An 18,423-nucleotide genomic window follows, 5' to 3' on the forward strand; every position below is an offset into this window, starting at 1 on the left:
AGGAGGCTCAGAAGGAGGATCCCCGTCGCCCCAGAGCTAGGAGGCGTCAACCCATCACCACCCCAGAAGGGCCGGCTACAGACTGGCCAGCACCCTCCTAGGAGGGTGCGTCCTCACATATATGGAGGTGCCTGACACCTCCCCTGCAATCTCCCTCCATGCATTATGTACTGGCAGTCTGCCAGGTCTCCCCACATCAGGAAACAGCATTCTTCTTCTGTCCTCCACACTGTCCATCAGTGTCTCCAGCTCCATGTCAGTGAACCTGTTGGCTCTCCTTGCACCTCTTACACCAGCCATCCTTCCAACCTCCTTCCTCCGCCGCCACCCCCCCCCCACCCTCCCCAAATCCCAGGGAGCAGCTGGCTTGTTAGAAACCCTGACCTGCATGCTGAGTTTCTCAGTGGTGATAACACTCAAATTAAGACAACCACACCGCTGAAAAATCCACTTTGGAAGGCTTCATTAGCGCTGGAACCCATTTGTTCACTTTTGGAGCTGAATATGGGTTGGCCCAACTACGAAAAAATGTTGGCGCTAATGGCCACAAAAAGGTGGGGAGAGCACCAGCTTTCCGGCAGGACTGAATTTTGAGCCCTGTATGTCTGAAACAGTTGCTTTATTGCAGGAGGACAGAGGGATAGGCTAACAGTGACATATATTCACATGGTCCAAGTTTGGTCAAACCTAAGTTCTATCGAAAGGTCCTGACTGTACTTTCGGCAGAAGTTTGGTGAAAAAATTTGGAAAAACCCGCCGATTTTGGGCGGCAGCGGGCGGTAGGTCAGATTCTGGGCGGCAAATGCAATCCTCGGCAAAGTAACGCCGAGGATAGAGTTGGGCCCAGGGAGGGGGGAACGGGGAAAATAAAAAAATTTCAAAACATAGAAGAAAATGACTACAAATCGTTCGGAGAACCCCATCAACCAAAATCCCTGCAAAAGAAATGAAGAAAACAAGTGCACTAACCGTTTCTTGCCGGTCTTCACACTTACCGTTGAGGTGAGACCTAGCTCCACGCGGCAGTCTCTTCTGCTGCTGGAGCGGAGGACCGCTCGGACCAATCTGAGGAGGGTGCTGGCGGGGGGACTTTTGTCGGTGTTGCACGCCAACGCGCCCCAGTGGATACTCCCCAGCAGTCTTCCCTCCCCGCCGGCGTGAGGGCCTCACCAAACTCGCTTGAGAAAATTCGGCGGCAGCTGGCGGCAAGGCGGCCAAACTCGGGCCCAAAGTCTTTCAGTGAAGTTCCATCAGTATTTTAGTTCAAATGCCACCTTTAGTTGTACAGACAAAACTGATGTTTACATAATAAGCTTCCCATTGCTTGAGTAACTCTTTTTTTTGTTTTTTTTAAAACTTTAAACTGGCTGTTTTTGCTATCAAATTGTAATAATTAGTTATCAGTGGAACTCGTACATGACCAATGGCAGCACAGCGATTCTGTTACTGGACCAGTAATCCTGAGGCCTGGACTAATGATCTGGAGACATGGGTTCCAATCCCACCACGGCAGCTGGGGAATTTCAATTCAGTTCATTAAATAAGAAGCTGGAATAAAAAGCTAGTATCAGTAATGGTGACCATGAAACTACTGGATTGTCATAAAAACCCATCTTGTTCACTAATGTCCTTTTAGGGAAGGAAATCTGCCATCCTTACCTGGTCTCCAGACCCACAGCAATATGTGACTCCAGACCCACAGCAATGTGCTTGACTCTTAACTGTTCTCTGAAATGGCCTAGGAAGATGCTCAGTTGTACCAAACCACTACGACAAAGTCACTGTGGAGCAACTTCACCGCACGGGACTGCAGCGATTCAAGAAGCTGGCTCACCGCCACCTTCTCCAGGGCAATTACGGATGGGCCATAAATGCTGGCCTTGCCGGAAATGCTCGCATCCTGTGAATGAATTTTTAAAAACTAACTCTAGAGCAGGCCCACTGTTGCCCAAAGCGAATTACAGACGAGAAACGACCCATTCTTCTTGGAGACCCAACTGTTAAGGCAAAAACCCTGGAATCACTTAACGGTTCCCTCTGGGAGCTGACCATTCTTTGTGTGAAGTATCTCCTGATATCAATTGTACATTTTCCGTTTAGCAGTTTAACCGTGTGGTGGCCCCTTGTCCTGTGCTTGCAATTTAATTTAAAGCAGTGTTCTGGATTTATCCTTTCCATTCCGTTTACACTCCTCCGTATACTGCTCAGGAGTCTCCTTTCAAAACCAAAGAGACCAGGTTTCCCCAGTCTCTCCTCATAACTGAGACCTCTAAGATGGGGGAACAAGCCTAGTAGCTCTTGTCTGCTCTGTATCGGTGACTCGAACTGAGCGCAGCACTCAATCGCGCTCTCGCTGAGCAATGCTATGCCACGAATGTACAAACTCATAAGTGTCTCTCCACTGTGTCCACTGTCTGTCTCACTGATATTATCCTTTCCATGTGCCCCAGCTCCACACTTCCCAGTTAACTGACATCACACTACACACAAGTGCTTCAGAAACCATTTTATTCTTTTTAACTGTATAGTTAATCGTAACCAGTCGGGGTTCTGGTGACTTCTGCAGTTTGGGATGCTTCTTGCCCATCAGATGCTGTGTTTGAGGTCAGGTTAGTGAAGAAGTGGCCAGTTGAAGCATTTCGAAGTGATGGTGGACTCTCACTGGGTTGGTTTCCAGCCTCTGAGTCCCCCTGGCTTTTATCTGCAGGTGAGAGAGAGAGAGCAATATAAACAGAATCGATTATCATGTGAGCTGGGATAACCTGAAAGAAATAAACAGCACTGAAGTGCTGGTACATAAGGATTACATAGGATATACGTCACAAAAACAGGCCATTCGGCCCAACCAGTCCCTGCTGCCATTTATGTTCCACTCGAGCCTCCTCCCATCTTTCCTCATCTAAATCTATCAGCAAAACCCTCTATTCCCTTTTCCCTCATATGCTTGTCTAGCCTCCCCTTGAATGCATCTATACTATTCGCTTCAACCGCTCACTGTAGTAGCAACTTCCACATTCTCACCACTCTTTGGGTAAAGAAGTTTCTTCTGAATTCCCTATCTGATTTCTTCTTTATCTTATATTGATGGCCTCTAGTTTTGCTCTTCCCCACAAGTGGAAACACTCTCTCTGTGTCTACTCTATCAAAACCTTTCATAATTTTGAAGACCCTCGATTAGGTCACCCCTCAGCCTTCACTGAAATGTTGCCTATTCCTCTAATGGCAAAAGTACTGTCGAATGTGGAAGTGGCCCATACAGCTATAATGAGGGAAAATATCACTTTCAGGTGGCTGCTTTCGTAAGAACATAGGAAATAGGAGTAGGAGTAGGCCATTTGGCCCCTCGAGCCTGCTCCGCCATTCAATAAGATCATGGGTGATCTTCGACCTCAACTCCACTTTCCTGCACTATCCCCATATCCCTTGATTCCCTTAATATCCAAAAATCTATCGATCTCTGTCTTGAATATAAAACATGAGAAATAGGAGCAGGAGTAGGCCATACAGCCCTTCAAGCCTGCTCCGCCATTTAGTACGATCATGGCTGATCCGATCATTGTCTCAGGTCCACTTCCCTGCCCGCTCAACAACTTTGATGTATAATGGGCTGCTGAATCGATATCGCCCACATTCAAAAGTAACCCCCTAGTGTGCCCTTGAAGGTCACCTCAGTCTGCACCAGGCATTGTGAATAATTCTAGAATTGTCCTTATACCAGAGAATCGAAAGAAAAAAAGACTTATATAGCGCCTTTCACGACCACCAGATGTCCCAAAGCACTTACAGCCAATGAAGTATTCTTTGGAGTGTAGTCACTGTTGTAATGTGGGAAATGCGGCAGCCAATTTGCGCACAGCAAGCTCCCACAAACAGCAATGTGATAATGACCAGATAATCTGTTATTGTTATGTTGATTGAGGGATAAATATTGGCCCAAGACAATGGGGAGAACTCCCCAGCTCTTCTTCAAAAATAGTGCCACGGGATCTTTTACGTCCACCTGAGAGGGCAGACGGGGTCTCAGTTTAACACCTCATCCGAAAGACAGCGAATCGAATACTGCTGGCAGTTGGCCTGTCATGCAGGATTTGCACCATTTCGTAACCACTTAAAAAGGACTTAGAACTGTTGACAAAAATTGGCGCCGGCCATTGTGACGAGATTTGATCGAGTTCGGAACCATCTGTGCACAAAAAAGGTTTCAGCTCTTTTCAGATGCTGATAGATCCACTGAGTATTTCCACAAATTTTAGTGTCTTAATTTCAGACTTACAGTTTTATTGATTGTCTTTGCTAAAATATTACTATTCAGTTCCTAAAGTCAACAATTGTCTACATCAGCAGTTACTGTAGTAAAAGGGAAATATTTATAGTAAACTCGACTTTGTTTGCCCTGATAACTCAATAGAGGAATACATTGTCCAGTGTGGAACCCAACCCTGAAGACCAGAGTCCTCCTGTAAAACTCGAGTTTTCTCAAAATTCAAAGATTCCCCCTCTGTGTGAAGAAAGGACCATTTTGGACTCGCTTAAAATGAACTTTGGGATTGTTAAATGATGCATGGGTCTGCAAGGGAAAAGGACTGCAAAACCAGGGGAACATTAACCAGTTTTGGGTATTGGAGCTGTCTGGGATATTCGAGCTAAACAAATTGTCTGAGAATTGTGTAAACTCCAAAACTCTGCTCCCCAGGAGACATTAACATAGCAACAATTGACCCAGAGATAGCCAGCCATAGCTCTAAGCATGAAACCCATCCAGCACATGCATAATGTTAATCGCCTATCCGGCCTGCATGGAAAACCCAGGCCTAGGCAGACAACGTAAACACCAAAAATAATTTGTACAATTGCAACTCGAATTCAACCGATCGACACATCCTAAACAAGTTACCGTTAACGAGCCCGCCAAAATCCAACAAAGAATTACCAAGTCCACCAAAACTAAGACAAAGAATCGGGTTTGATTTGGCGCGCAGATTAGAAAGGCTCTCAAAGTATAATTGAGGCCCTGTTTTACGGGTTAATCAGCCTTCTAAGGAGCTCAAGACGCAATCTTCTAGAGCCTTCTGAGCCTCGGCACCTTCGGCCTTGACAGCACTCCTGGGTTACACTGCTCTGCTACCGAAGAAGAAGGAAGAGCGTTATCAAAAGGCAGAGAAAAGCAGTTCCCAGTAACTTCGGACATCACCAACTCATCGCGGCAACAAACTGACCACAGCCAACGTGGTAACATCGAACCACCGCGATCGACAAATCCTAAGAAAGAAACTACTCAAGAAGAAACCAAAGATTCAAAAGTTTTCCACTCTACAATCTATTCCTGGCTTACAATGGATGAAACCTAAAGTAACCCAAAGCCCTACTCCTACAAGAAGAAAGTGGGTACTTGCGCCATAAATCCAATATGCGCCCTATCGCATCAGTAGACACCACCCAACTGAAGACTACGCAGTAAGAAGTCTTCCATGACGTTTGGGGCACGGCAAGCAGAACCTACAAAGTCCAGCGAACCCCGAAATCGCGAACCACCGCTAACTGTGAATAAGAGGATTGGTGAGCATTATCCCTGTTGCCCTAGAGTTTAACCTAGTCAGAGTTAGGTATTGGGAGGTGGGAGGTGTATTATCTTCTGTAACCCCTTTTGTATGTGTAATAAAGTGTTTTTTATTCTAGAGATTGTAAGTTTTGACATTGTACTTCCTTTCCTAAATAAAATCAAAGTTTCTTGCACCAAAACCAGCTGTCTGCTGCACTTTGTCACATCCCCAAAATAAATCCAAAGTCTAGAACCCAGGGAGTGCGAGCGATTCGAACCGCTCAAGGTCAGAAGTGAACCTGACCCCACACCACCCCCTACACTCTTGCTTCAAGTTCAGTCCGCGATGAGTGAGCCAATCCCAGCTAGGGTGCGGTACCAATTGGCTTCAGACTTCCATGGTTCGCAGTCCCCATTGTTATTAAGTAATCCCTGCTGGAAGTGAAATTGTATATGTCGGATGAGGACCATGATGACAAATCAGGCTTGGCTGAGCGCCTCAAGGTTCAAAAAGCTTGATTTCACTCACAGGCTAGGTTCGTGCATGAAGAATGGCTACTTGGGTAAGGTTGACGACACCTGCAATTGGGTGGGAAACTGGAAGCAAGATTCTGGAATCATGTAAGAGGCAGTTAGGTACTGTGACGGGAAAGTGGTAAGTCTCTATTTTGTCAGCTGCAGCTCAGTGCACCCTCGCCCCTGAGTCAGAAGGTTGTGGGTTCAAGTCCTGCTCCAGAGAATTGAGCACAAAACCTAGGCTGACACTACAGCACGCTGCTGAGGGAGTGCTGCACTGTCAGAGGTGCCGTCTTTCAGAGGAGACATTAAACTGAGGCTCCGCCTGTACTCTCAGATGGATGTAAATGGCAGGAGGAATTTCCTCTGGAGTCCTGGCCAATATTGATGCCTCAAACGACATCAATAACACAGCTGATCTGGTCATTATCACATTGATGTTTCTGAGACCTTGCTGTGCGCAAATTGGCTGCCACGGTTCCACATTACAACAGTGGGGTTGGCTAACTCGTCACAGGCTAGGGATTGATTCAGGGAGTTTGTGGCCTGCACGATTTCCATATTCTCTGTGGAACAGGCACGGGAACAAGAATAGGAACAGCAATGTGCGGCGGCCCGGCTCGGAAATTGGCGCGGTCCCGGCCTGCAAGACCATCAGCAGGTCGGGGTCATTGGAGGGAGCAGCGTGCGGTGGCATACCACTGCAGGGAGCAGCGCGTGCTGCTGCAGGAGGGCGAGGGTTGCGAAGCCAGGTCACTGATTGCAGTGCGGGCAGGCACAGCAGGAGGGGCGAAGGAGCAGCAAGAGTTTGTAGAGGGAAGTGACCGGGCTCAGGAGAGGCGAGAGTTCGGGGCTCAGAGGAGGCGAGGGCGCAGGGGCAGCACGGGCCAGCCCAAACTGCGATATGTGTGCGCACTAGGTCCATACAGCAGAACTGGTCACCAGTTGTCTTGGGTAATCCTTGCCACTGGACCAAGACCTAGTTCTGTCAAGCCCGTGTGCAATGGCCACCACACATTAAAAAAATCCACGCACAGGCATCTTCCCCCCTTCAACATGTAGTTCGGAATCTGGAATATTAGGTCCTTCATTGAAACATCTATGAATTCATCTCTTTTTGGTGTGGAAGCGAGTCATCCTCGATACGAGGGACCGCCTATGATGATGATGACAGGAACAGGAAGATTCAGGTAGGAAAGGCAGAAGTAACCTACTTGTTAATATCAGCTGCTCGTTGCTTTCTTGAATGTTTATTGCGTCATGATGTCCGAGCGCCGTGATATTCTCAGGTTCATTTTCTGTTTCATTGTGAAGTGACTGGGGCTCTTCCCATGAACCGGAGTCTATGCTGTCATTCAGGTTTGCCTCAGGATGCGCCACTGCAGTTCCTTCCGCAGGAGCTGAAGCAGTGACGTTGCCATCGGCCACTGGAGTCGGGCAAGGCGATTCCTCGCACTCTTCCTGGATCAGCAGGGTTGGGCAGGTCTCCCCGTGGTTGGCGGGGTGCAGCACGACGAACCGCGTCCTCTCTCGGGCGCCAGTCCCACAGCCGTGGCTGCAGAGACCCCAGGAAGACCAGTCGGAGACCTCGCAGTCCAGGGGTGTGCCGATGAAATCCTTTCCCTGCGCCTCTGAAGGATCACAAAGAAAAGCACCATGTTACTGTGACATTACAATGTCATTGCATCCAATCATTACTGCTCAGTGCATTGGCTGTGCATTTCAACTTCACTTCACAATGAGGTGACAATTTGTTGCCAATGGGTCTCGCTTAGGGCGGCAATGTCAATGTCAAAACGTCTGAGTTCCCGGAAAATTATGGCGGTGCGGCGTTCTGGCCTGTTGCTGTTGGGATTGTCCATGAGGGTCCTGACATTCCAGGTCCCGAACTTCATACTGACGAAGTGTAAGATGCCTGTGCGCGAGTTCTTTTAACATGGGGTGGCCGCTGCACACCGGTAACCACACGGGCTTAGCTGAGCAAGGTCTTGGTCCAGTGGCAAGGGGATCCAAGACAACTGGAGACCAGGCACAGCTCTATAAGCCTAATTGCCCACGGTGAAGTGTTGGCCGCAAGCTCGGCGCCGAGTAACGCCATTGATGGTAGATGGCCCGAGGCTTGGCTGGGGAGCAGGCATTAGGAAGGTCACTTCCAAAGTTATTTTAAAAGTTAAAAGTTGATAAAAATTCCCAATTTATTTCAAAAGTTTCTCAGAGTTGTTAAAAAGTCTAAGTTGCAAATCAATAATAGGTTATAAAAGTTTCCCCAGTTTAAAAAGTTTCTAAAGATTGTTAAAAAGTCAAGGATGTAGATCAGTAATAGATGTTTAAAAGTATTTTGATTAAAAGTCGAAAATGTAAGTTTTAAAAGTTATCCCAACTTGTTTAAAAAGTTTAAAGGTTGATTAAAAGTTTAAAAATTAATTAGAAGTTGGTCAGAAGTTTAAGATGGATTGAACGCTGCCGCCACGGTCCCTTCAGCCGGTTCAGCACCGGCCTGGAGTCCCTTCGGCCAGTTCCACGTTTCCCCAATCTGTCAGCACAATGAACACCTGGTGTGCGACCACAGGGACAGGCGTGGCAGGTGTGGAGTCCTTTCGGCTGGTGCGGGATCCCTTCGGCCCAGGACAGAAGCGGCCGGCGCCGGGACCCTTTAGTAACTGCAAGGTAACATTTATTTGTTGTCCCGCTGGGGCTGCCCAGGGCCCGCTGTGTGTTGTCCCACTGGGGCTGCCCAGGGCTCGCTGTGTGTTGTCCCACTGGGGCTGCCCAGGGCTCGCTGTGTGTTGTCCCACTGGGGCTGCCCAGGGCTCGCTGTGTGTTGTCCCACTGGGGCTGCCCAGGGCCCGCTGTGTGTTGTCCCACTGGGGCTGCCCAGGGCCCGCTGTGTGTTGTCCCACTGGGGCTGCCCAGGGCTCGCTGTGTGTTGTCCCACTGGGGCTGCCCAGGGCTCGCTGTGTGTTGTCCCACTGGAGCTGCCCATGGCCCGCTGTGTGTTGTCCCACTGGGGCTGCCCAGGGCTCGCTGTGTGTTGTCCCACTGGGGATGCCCAGGGCTCGCTGTGTGTTGTCCCACTGGAGCTGCCCATGGCCCGCTGTGTGTTGTCCCACTGGGGCTGCCCAGAACTCTCTGTGTGTTGTCCCACTGGGGCTGTCCATGGCCCGCTGTGTGTTGTCCCACTGGGGATGCCCAGGGCTCGCTGTGTGTTGTCCCACTGGGGCTGCCCATGGCCCGCTGTGCGTTGTCCCACTGGGGCTGCCCAGAACTCTCTGTGTGTTGTCCCACTGGGGCTGCCCAGGGCTCGCTGTGTGTTGTCCCACTGGGGATGCCCAGGGCCCGCTGTGTGTTGTCCCACTGGGGCTGCCCAGGACTCTCTGTGTATTGTACCACTGGGGCTGCCCAGGACTCTCTGTGTGTTGTCCCACTGGGGCTGCTAAGGACCCGCTGTGTGTTGTCCCCCTGGGGCTGCTCAGGGCTCGCTGTGTGTTGTCCCGCTGGGGCTGCTCAGGGCTCGCTGTGTGTTGTCCCGCTGGGGCTGCCCAGGACTCTCTGTGTGCTGTCCCTCTGGGGCTGCTCAGGGCTCGCTGTGTGTTGTCCCGCTGGGGCTGCCCAGGGCTCGCTGTGTGTTGTCCCTCTGGGGCTGCTCAGGGCTCGCTGTGTGTTGTCCCGCTGGGGCTGCCCAGGACTCTCTGTGTGTTGTCCCGCTGGGGCTGCCCAGGACTCTCTGTGTGCTGTCCCACTGGGGCTGCCCAGGACTCTCTGTGTGCTGTCCCACTGGGGCTGCCCAGGGCCCACAGTGTGCTGTCCCGCATTATTAAAGAAGCTAAGGTCACACTTGCTCATTGTTTACAGTACTCAGTTTCATCCTTTATTATGAGTATACCACCCTTCTCCCTCACTTGCTTGTCTAGCCCCCCCTTAGAAGCGTCTATACTAGTTACTTCAACTATTCCCTGTGGTCGCGAGTTCCACATTGTCACCACTTTTTGGGTAAAGAAGTTTCTTTTGAATTCCATATTTGATTTCTTGGTGACTATCTTATATTGATGGCCTCTAGTTATGCTCTTCCCCACAAGTGGAAACATTCTCTCTGTATCCACTCTATCAAAACCTTTCATAATTTTAAAGACTTCCAATACGTCACCCCTCAGCCTTACTTTTTCAAGAGAAAAGAGACCCAGCCTGTTCATCCTTTCCTGATATGTGTACCCTCACATTTCTGGTATCATCCTTGTAAATCTTCTCTGCATCCTCTCCAATGCCTCTATTTCCTTTTTATAATATGGCGACCAGAACTGCATGCAGTGCTCTAAGTGTGGTCTACTTAGAGAGCGTGGCTGGGCAGTGCATTCTGCTCTGCTTCTACATGCCTTTTAGATTCGTTGGGGAGGGCGGGGGAGGTGTGAACGGGGACCTGATATAAATCAAACAATAGGGACTGAGAAAAGAAATCATTTGGTTCTCCTGGAGGTTGTTACTGGTGGATTAATTGCCTGCTGAGGTTGTTTGCTGATAACCTTGTGTTAATGTATTGGTTTAGGCAGGTTGTCCGATAATCCCTGGCTTTAGACAGCCCACCATTAGTGGTGCAGTACAAATACTCGTACAGCAGAAAGCATGTAAAGCTGCCCAATGTCAATGAAGAGATAACAGTTGTCAGAGGAAAAAAAATGCTTGTTTTTTGGGTGAAGTTTTGGACTCAACAGTTTTCAAATGCTGATACTGGAAACGTGGTTTTTGCACTCGGCGTGAAATGGCCCAGGTCGAGTATTAGGGTGGCCAACCCGGGAATGGTAGCATAGTGGTTATGTTACCAGACTAGAAATCCAGAGGCCTGGACTAATGATACGGAGACTTGAGTTCAAATCCCACCACGGCAGCTGGGGAATTTAAATACAGTTCATTAAATAAATCTGGAATAAAAAGCTAATGTCAGTAATGGTGAGCGTGAAACTGTCGGATTGTCGTAAAAACCCAACTGGTTCACTAAAGTCTTTCAGGGAAGGAAATCTGCTGTCTTTACCCGGTCTGGCCTATATGTGACTCCGGAACCAGAGTGGTTGACTCTTAACTGCCCTCTGAAATGGCCCAGTGAGACACTCAGTTGTACCAAACTGCTACGACAAAGTCACTGTGGGAGTGCCTTCACCGACGGACTTCAGCGATTCAAGAAGGTGGCTCACCACCACCTTCTCAAGGGCAATTAGGGATGGGCGATAAATCCGGCCTTGCCAGTGACGTCCACATCCCAGGAACGAATAAAATAAACATTTGCCCTGGAGTCTCCAGGAATTGAAGATTAATCTTCTGTGAAGACCAATCTCCGGTTCAGTGCTGTCGGCAACCAAATGGAGGGAAACTATTTTCATTTTGTTTGACACACATTTGTCTATTAATTATAAAAATATTGAAGATGATGGGGTTGAGGGGGATGAAAAAGGACTATTTGATTGACAGTCGAGAATCATCTATTCATGTAAGGAAGAGTCTGATCGCTATCCAATCGGCATAGGGAGGCGGAGCTCTCCGAGGATGGACGTGCCGGAGGACCAATAGATGTGGGGGAGGCGGGACGGTTGGAGGTGGGAGGTCATGTGATGTAACGTACCAGCAAGATACGTTGTGACGGATCGCGATTGCGGAGGGTAGGGGTCCCAGGGCAGCCCAGATTATTTTTGCGGGGCCCTCGAAGTACCACTCCTGGTCCACCGGGGCCCAAAGAATAATTCAACACTTGCCTCTTCTCCTCCATCGCCGGTGGAAACGGTCACAGCCTGGACTGCACAGGCTCCCACCAGTTCATAGCTAAAATGGTAAGCGGGGTCCTATTTACATCATGGGACCCCGGTTTCCATATTCAAAAGGGCCTATCGCCTCAATCTGGTTGGCGCTTTGCCCTTTGCTAAGATGGAGACGGCTGCATTACCGGTGTTAACGGGGCGGTAAGAGTACCGACCACAAATTAAGCCCATTAACCCCAGGCCAAGGCAGACAAATTCAACCCCAGAGTCTCTTGACAAAGTGCAAGGCAGATGACTCCTTCTATCAGCAACCCCCACCACCCCACCCCCGCCCACCCTGCCTTGTTTCCCGATAGGAACGAAGGGGTAAATTTTTGATCCGTGGTCTTCCTGCCGCAGAGCTTCACTTGGTGGGAATCCACACCAGGAGCCCGGGTGGTGCCTTCCTCGATCTTCAGCGGAAGACACAGGCCCGGATTCCCGTGCGTACTCCTTGGCCCGTGGAGCTCTGCGCCTGGAATGTTGGAGATGCCAATCTAGGTTGAAGGAAGAGAAAAAAAAACACACGTTCCCCTCCCGTCACTGGAAGTCAATAAATCTCTGGTTTCTTTTAGCTCTAGAAAGCAACAGTGGGAGTTGCTGAGGAATTTTTTTTGGCACCAGCAGATCTTCTGTGTTCAGGGCTGCAGGTTTAGAATTCAGTACAACGTCAGCGCTATGTACATTGGAATGTACAGGACTGGAAAATAAAACCCAGTGCAGTCTATCTGTCTGGATCCACAGTGACTTTTCTTCATTCTACAGGCTTTTAAAATCCAAACTGAGTATCACCAACTCGCCAATATACCTTGTCTTCCCTCTTACTCTTTATAGCCCCAGTGGTGTCCTGCACTACGGACCTCTGCCCTTCACTTTGGTCGCCCGATAAGAAAGGGGGAGATGTGGAAGATTTCCCTTATTCTACATTTTCCACCAGAGCATAATAACCGTGTATAGATTACATGCATGCTTTCGCCGCAGGGAAAAACTGACGAAAATTGGTGATTCTAGGTCGAGAGGGCATAATCTAAAAATTCGAACCAGGGCTTTCAGGAGTGAAGTTAGGAAACACTTCTACACACAAAGTTTGGAATGCTCTTCCGCAAACAGCAATTGATACTGGTTCAATTGTTAATTTTAAATCTGAGATTGATAGTTTTCTGTTAACCAAAGGTATTAAGGGATAAAGGCCAAAGGAGGGTGTATGGAGTTAAGTCACAGGTCAGCCATGATCTCACTGAATGGTGGAACAGCCTCGAGGAGCTGCATGACCTCCTCCTCCTGTTCCTATGTTGCTATGTTGGCATGAGCAGCGGGAGTCGGCCCGGCCCGGAAATCGGCGCGGTCATGGCCCTCAAGACCATCAGCAGGGCGGGGCCATTGGAGGGAGCAGCGTGCGGCGGCCTACCACTGCAGGGAGCAGCGCGTGCTGCTGCAGGAGGGCGACGGCTACGAAGCCACATCACTGATTGCAGTGCGGGCAGGCACAGCAGGAGGGGCGAAGGAACGGTAAGAGTCCATAGAGAGAAGTGACCAGGGCCCAGGTGAGGCATGAATCTGGGGACCAGAAGAGGCGAGGGCCCAGGGGCAGCACAGGCCAGCCCACACTGAAATATGTGTGCGCGCTCGGTCGGTGCAGCATAGCTGGTCTGTAGTTAGCCTTGGGTAATCCTTGCCATTGGACCAAGACCTAGCTCTGTCAAGCCCGTGTGGTGGCTGGTGTGCAACGGCCACCAAACGTTAGCAAAATCCACGCACAAGCATCTTCCACCCTTCACAATGTAGTTTGGGATCTGGAATATTAGGTCCTTCATTGAAACACCTGTGAACTCATCCCTTTTTGGCATGGAAGCAAGTCATCCTCGTTTCGAGGGACTGCCTATGATGATGATGATGATGTTGCTATGAGAGAGGATTCAGCGAGGCGGCAACGTGATAGTGCATTTACATCTTAAGAGGAACAATAGGGGAAGGTCCTGGTTGCACTGAGTATCAGCAGTAAAAAGACAAGAAAAGAGAGAACTTATATTTCTGTATCACCTTTCACGACCACCGGACGTCCCAAAGCACTTTACATAGAAAAATAGAAAGTAAGTGCAGGAGTAGGCCATTCGGCCCTTCGAGCCTGCACCGCCATTCAATATGATCATGGCTGACCATGCAACTTCAGTACCCAATTCCTGCTTTCTCTCCATACCCCTTGATCCCTTTAGCCATAAGGGCCACATCTAACTCCCTTTTGAATATATCTAACTAACTGGCCTCAACAACTTTCTGTGGTAGAGAATTCCACAGGTTCACAATTCTCTGAGTGAAGAAGTTTTTTCTCATCTCAGTCCTAAATGGCTTACCCCTTATCCTTAGACTGTGACCCCTGGTTCTGGACTTCCCCAATATTGGGAACATTCTTCCAGCATCTAACCTGTCCAATCCCATTTATATGTTTCCATGAGATCCCCTCTTATTCTTCTAAATTCCAGTGAATATAAGCCTAGTCGATCCAGTCTTTCTTCATATGTCAATCCAGCCATCCTGGGAATCAGTCTGGTGAACCTTCACTGCACTCCCTCAATAGCAAGAATGTCCTTCCTCAGATTAGGAGACCAAAACTGTGCACAATATTCAAGGTGTGGTCTCACCAAGGCCCTGTACAACTGCAGTAAGACCTCCCTGCTCCTATACTCAAATCCCCTCGCTATGAAGACCAACGTGCCATTTGCCTCCTTCACCGCCTGCTGTTTCTGCATGCCAACTTTCAATGACTGATGTGTCATGACACCCAGGTCTCGTTGCACTTTTCCTAATCTGTCACCATTCAGATAATATTCTGCCTTCCTGTTTTTGCCACCAAAGTGGATAACCTCACATTTATCTACATTATACTGCATCTGCCATGCATTTTCCCACTCACCTAACCTGTCCAAGTCACCCTGTAGCCTCTTAGAATCCTCCTCACAGCTCACATTGCCACCCAGCTTAATGTCAACTGCAAACTTGGAGATATTACCTTCAGTTCCTTCGTCTAAATCATTAATGTAATTTGTAAATAGCTGGGGTTCCAGCACTGAACTTTCTGGTACCCCACTAGTCACTGCCTGCCATTCTGAAAAGGACCCGTTTATTCCTACTCTTTGCTTCCTGTCTGCCAACCAGTTTTCTATCCACGTCAATACATTACCCCCAATATCATGTGCTTTAATTTTGCACACTAATTGCTTGTGTGGGACCTTGTCAAAAGCCTTTTGAAAGTTCAAATACACCACATCCACTGGTTCTCCCTTGTCCACTCTATTAGTTACATCCTCAAAAAATTCCAGAAGATTTGTCAAGCATGATTTGCCTTTCATAATTCCATGCTGACTTGGACCGATCCTATCTCTTGCTTTCCAAATGCGCTGCTATTATATCATTAATAATTGATTCCAACATTTTCCCCACTACTCATGTCAGGCTAACTGGTCTACAATTCCCTGTTTTCTCTTTCCCTCCTTTTTTAAAACCAATGAAGTACTTTTGAAGTGTAGTCTCTGTGTAATGTAGGAAATGCGGCTGCCAATTTGCGCGCAGCAAACAGCAATGTGATAATGACCAGATAATCTGTTTTTATTGACGTTTGTTAAGGGTTAAATATTGGCCAGGACATCGGGGATAACTCCCCTGCTCGTCTTCGAAATAGTGCCATGGGATCTTTTACGTCCACCTGAGAGAGCAGACGGGGGCCTCAGTTTTAACAACTCATCTGAAAGACGGCACCTCCTACAGTGCAGCACACCCTCGGTACTGCACTGGGAGTGTCAACCTCGACTTTGTGCCCAAGTCTCTGGAGTGGGAGATAATGTGCAAAAAAAAAACAAGGGTTAGATCCACGATCTCACGCTCCCAGCGCGGAAGCCATGTTCGAAGGGAGTGCGAGTCGGAGATGGGGCTGTAACATTGTCGTGGCCCCTTGTTAGGTGCATGGTGGGGGTCACCAACTTAGGTCCTGTGGCCTCCAACGCACAATTGGGTAATCTTATGAAATGACACCCCCAGTGCAAATCTTACTGGATGGAAAATCGTCAGGATCCTTTGCCCGGATTCCCAATATATGATCCCAGCTGATGAAGCCCTGCACCAGGAGTGTGAATACCTAAACTTACCTCTCAAAGGTAAATAAATGCAATGTTCTGAGTGGGACCAAACCTTCTTATGGTTTTTTCCCACATTCCTGTCGCCATTGGCTGGGAAATTCCACGGAGCTGCTCCTGCTCCGCCGGCATTACTTTGCCAGAAGTGCGGCAGAAACCCGGCAAAGTAATGGCCGGCAAAGCTCCGAGGAATTTCCTGTCCGACACTCTCGAATCGTGGAAATTGGGGGTCACCCGGGGCTTCGAGGGTTAAATTATGAGGAAGTGACTTGTACGCTCCTCGAGTATATATGATTAAAGGGTGATCTTATTGAGGTGATTCAAATGGGCTATAAATAGAGCTGGAGCGCCAGACCCTGGAACATCGTGGGAGAAGGTGCGGCAAATGAGGGTACGGGGCCCAGAAGAGGCGAGGGCCCAGCGGCAGTGCGGGCCAGCCCACACTGTGATATGTGTGCGCACTAGGTCCGTGCAGCAGAGCAGGTCGTCCTGGTTCAACTCTAGCCACTGGATAAAGGCTTAGCTCTGTCAAGCCCGTGTGGTGGCTGATGTGCAACGGTCACCACACGTTAAATAAATCCACGCACAGGCATCTTCCACCCCCCTCAATTGGAGTTCAGGACTGGAATATCGGGTCCTCCATTGAAACATCTGTGAACTCTTGTGGAAGCCAAGTCATCCTCGTTCGAGGGACCGCCTATGATGATTCAAATGTTAAATGGACTCGATAGGGTAGATAGGGAGAAACTATTTCCCCTGGTGGGGAGGGGGGGGAAATCAAGAACGAGGGTGACACAATCTTAAGATTACAGCCAGGTTGTTCAGGAGCGAAATCGGGAAGCACTTTTTCACACACAAAGGGTTGTAGAAATCTGGAATTCTCTCTCCCCAAAAGGCTGGGATTCTGGGACAATTGGAGCTTTCAAGATCGAGATCGATAGATTTAAGTTGGGTAAAGGATATGGAGCAAACCCACCCCTCTTTATCGAACCTCTTGTTTGTTCAGCTTTCCCCTTAAATGCATCTATACTATTTGCCTCAACCACTCTCTGTGGTCGCGAGTTCCACATTCTCACCACTCTGAGTAAAGGAGTCAAGAGTTATGAGGAGTGTGCAGGGAAGTGGAGCTGAGGCCAGGATCAGATCAGCCATGATCTTATTGAATGGCGGAGCAGGCTCAAGGGGCCAAATGGCCTACTCCTGCTCCTATTTCTTATGTTCTTAAATGGAGTTGATGAACAGATCAGCCGTGATCTGACAGTATGGCGGAGCAGGCCTAAGGGGCTGAATGGCCTCCTCCTGCTCCTATCCCGGTGAACGGCTGGTCCAGCTCAGATTATGACTTACTCTTCCCATTCGGGCTGTACCTACTTCCGGGCTCCTTTTCCATCGGCTTTTCGAGCACGTCGTTGGAAGCATCGTCGGCTTTGAACAGTTCGGCTTCCGCTTTCGTCTCGTTCTCGGCGAGCGCCGGGCTCACGTATGGAAGTTCCGTCAGGTTCTGCCTCCCCCCTTGGCTTGGCTGTGTTGGCTCGGGACTCTCGCCTGGTGCCTCACTGGGCGCCATGGCGGAGAGCAGATCCAGCTCTGAGCGGCCCATTCTGGGCAGCACCTGCAGGCGCGGGTAGAAGAAGGAATTCGCCGGGTGGGACGGACACTTGGCGGTGATTTGGGACACTGCCTCCTGAGGGTCGGTGGCAAAGTTTGGAGACGAAAATGTAAATCCGCTATCTGTCCCGGCGTCCCAAGGGAACAGATCCAATGTGTAGGATTCCTTCCACCTGTTGTCCTCACACAGGTTTACACCGCTAGCGCCAAGAAACCAATCGGGACTGGGAATTATACGCACCAGGAAAGACACCTGAACAGCAAAGTGAAAACCCAGTTAGTTCCTCAGTCGTTGTGTATATTCAAAACTGTCCGCATTTCCTGATACGAGACACCCGACATCAACCGGTCCAGGCAGCGGGCTTCGAGGGGGTCGTTCAGCCCGACTGCCTGCCTCTCTCCCGCGTTTACATCTGAGCCAGGGTGCCCCTGGAGATGGAGCACACGGTGTCCACCAGTACGCTCGCGACCTTCCGCGAGAGATGGGCGCCGGAGGAACTGGAGTGCATCATTTCAACCGGGAACAGAATTTTAATTTGATTTAATTTGATTTGATTTGAAAAAGGTTCCCTTTATGTTGAATTGTTAATTTGTGTTTTTGGTGCCCTCAAAAAAAAAATCAAGGGGGCAATTGAATGAAAGTTTCTGGAGTGTGACGCCGCCCCCCTTTAATCAGGGGGCACTTGATTTAAATTTAAAATTGATTTACAGGTACAACAAAATAGTTGTCAAGCTATTGTGGGAGTTATTGTGTTCCCAACACAGATGAGACTGCACACAGGGAGGTTAAAGTAACAGTGACCTCAGTCTTTAATAAGACACTCCAGAGTGAGGAACAGGCCTTGGGGTTCGG

General features: G+C 49.1%; 1 protein-coding gene across 1 annotated transcript in view; it reads right to left on the reverse strand.

Moving 5' to 3' along the window:
• Window positions 1-2,528: 2,528 nt before the first annotated feature.
• LOC139255542 (spondin-2-like) overlaps window positions 2,529-18,423 on the reverse strand; it is a 49,479-nt gene continuing 33,584 nt past the window's right edge. Inside the window, exons 3-5 of the mRNA XM_070873949.1 lie at window positions 17,334-17,823; window positions 7,270-7,686; window positions 2,529-2,701 (exon numbers count right to left, since the gene is read on the reverse strand). Of these exons, the coding sequence (XP_070730050.1) occupies window positions 2,529-2,701; window positions 7,270-7,686; window positions 17,334-17,823 (1,080 nt within the window). The remainder of the gene's footprint in view (window positions 2,702-7,269; window positions 7,687-17,333; window positions 17,824-18,423) is intronic.

Source organism: Pristiophorus japonicus, chromosome 3 (assembly GCF_044704955.1).
Source record: "Pristiophorus japonicus isolate sPriJap1 chromosome 3, sPriJap1.hap1, whole genome shotgun sequence".
Lineage (NCBI taxonomy): Eukaryota > Metazoa > Chordata > Chondrichthyes > Pristiophoridae > Pristiophorus > Pristiophorus japonicus.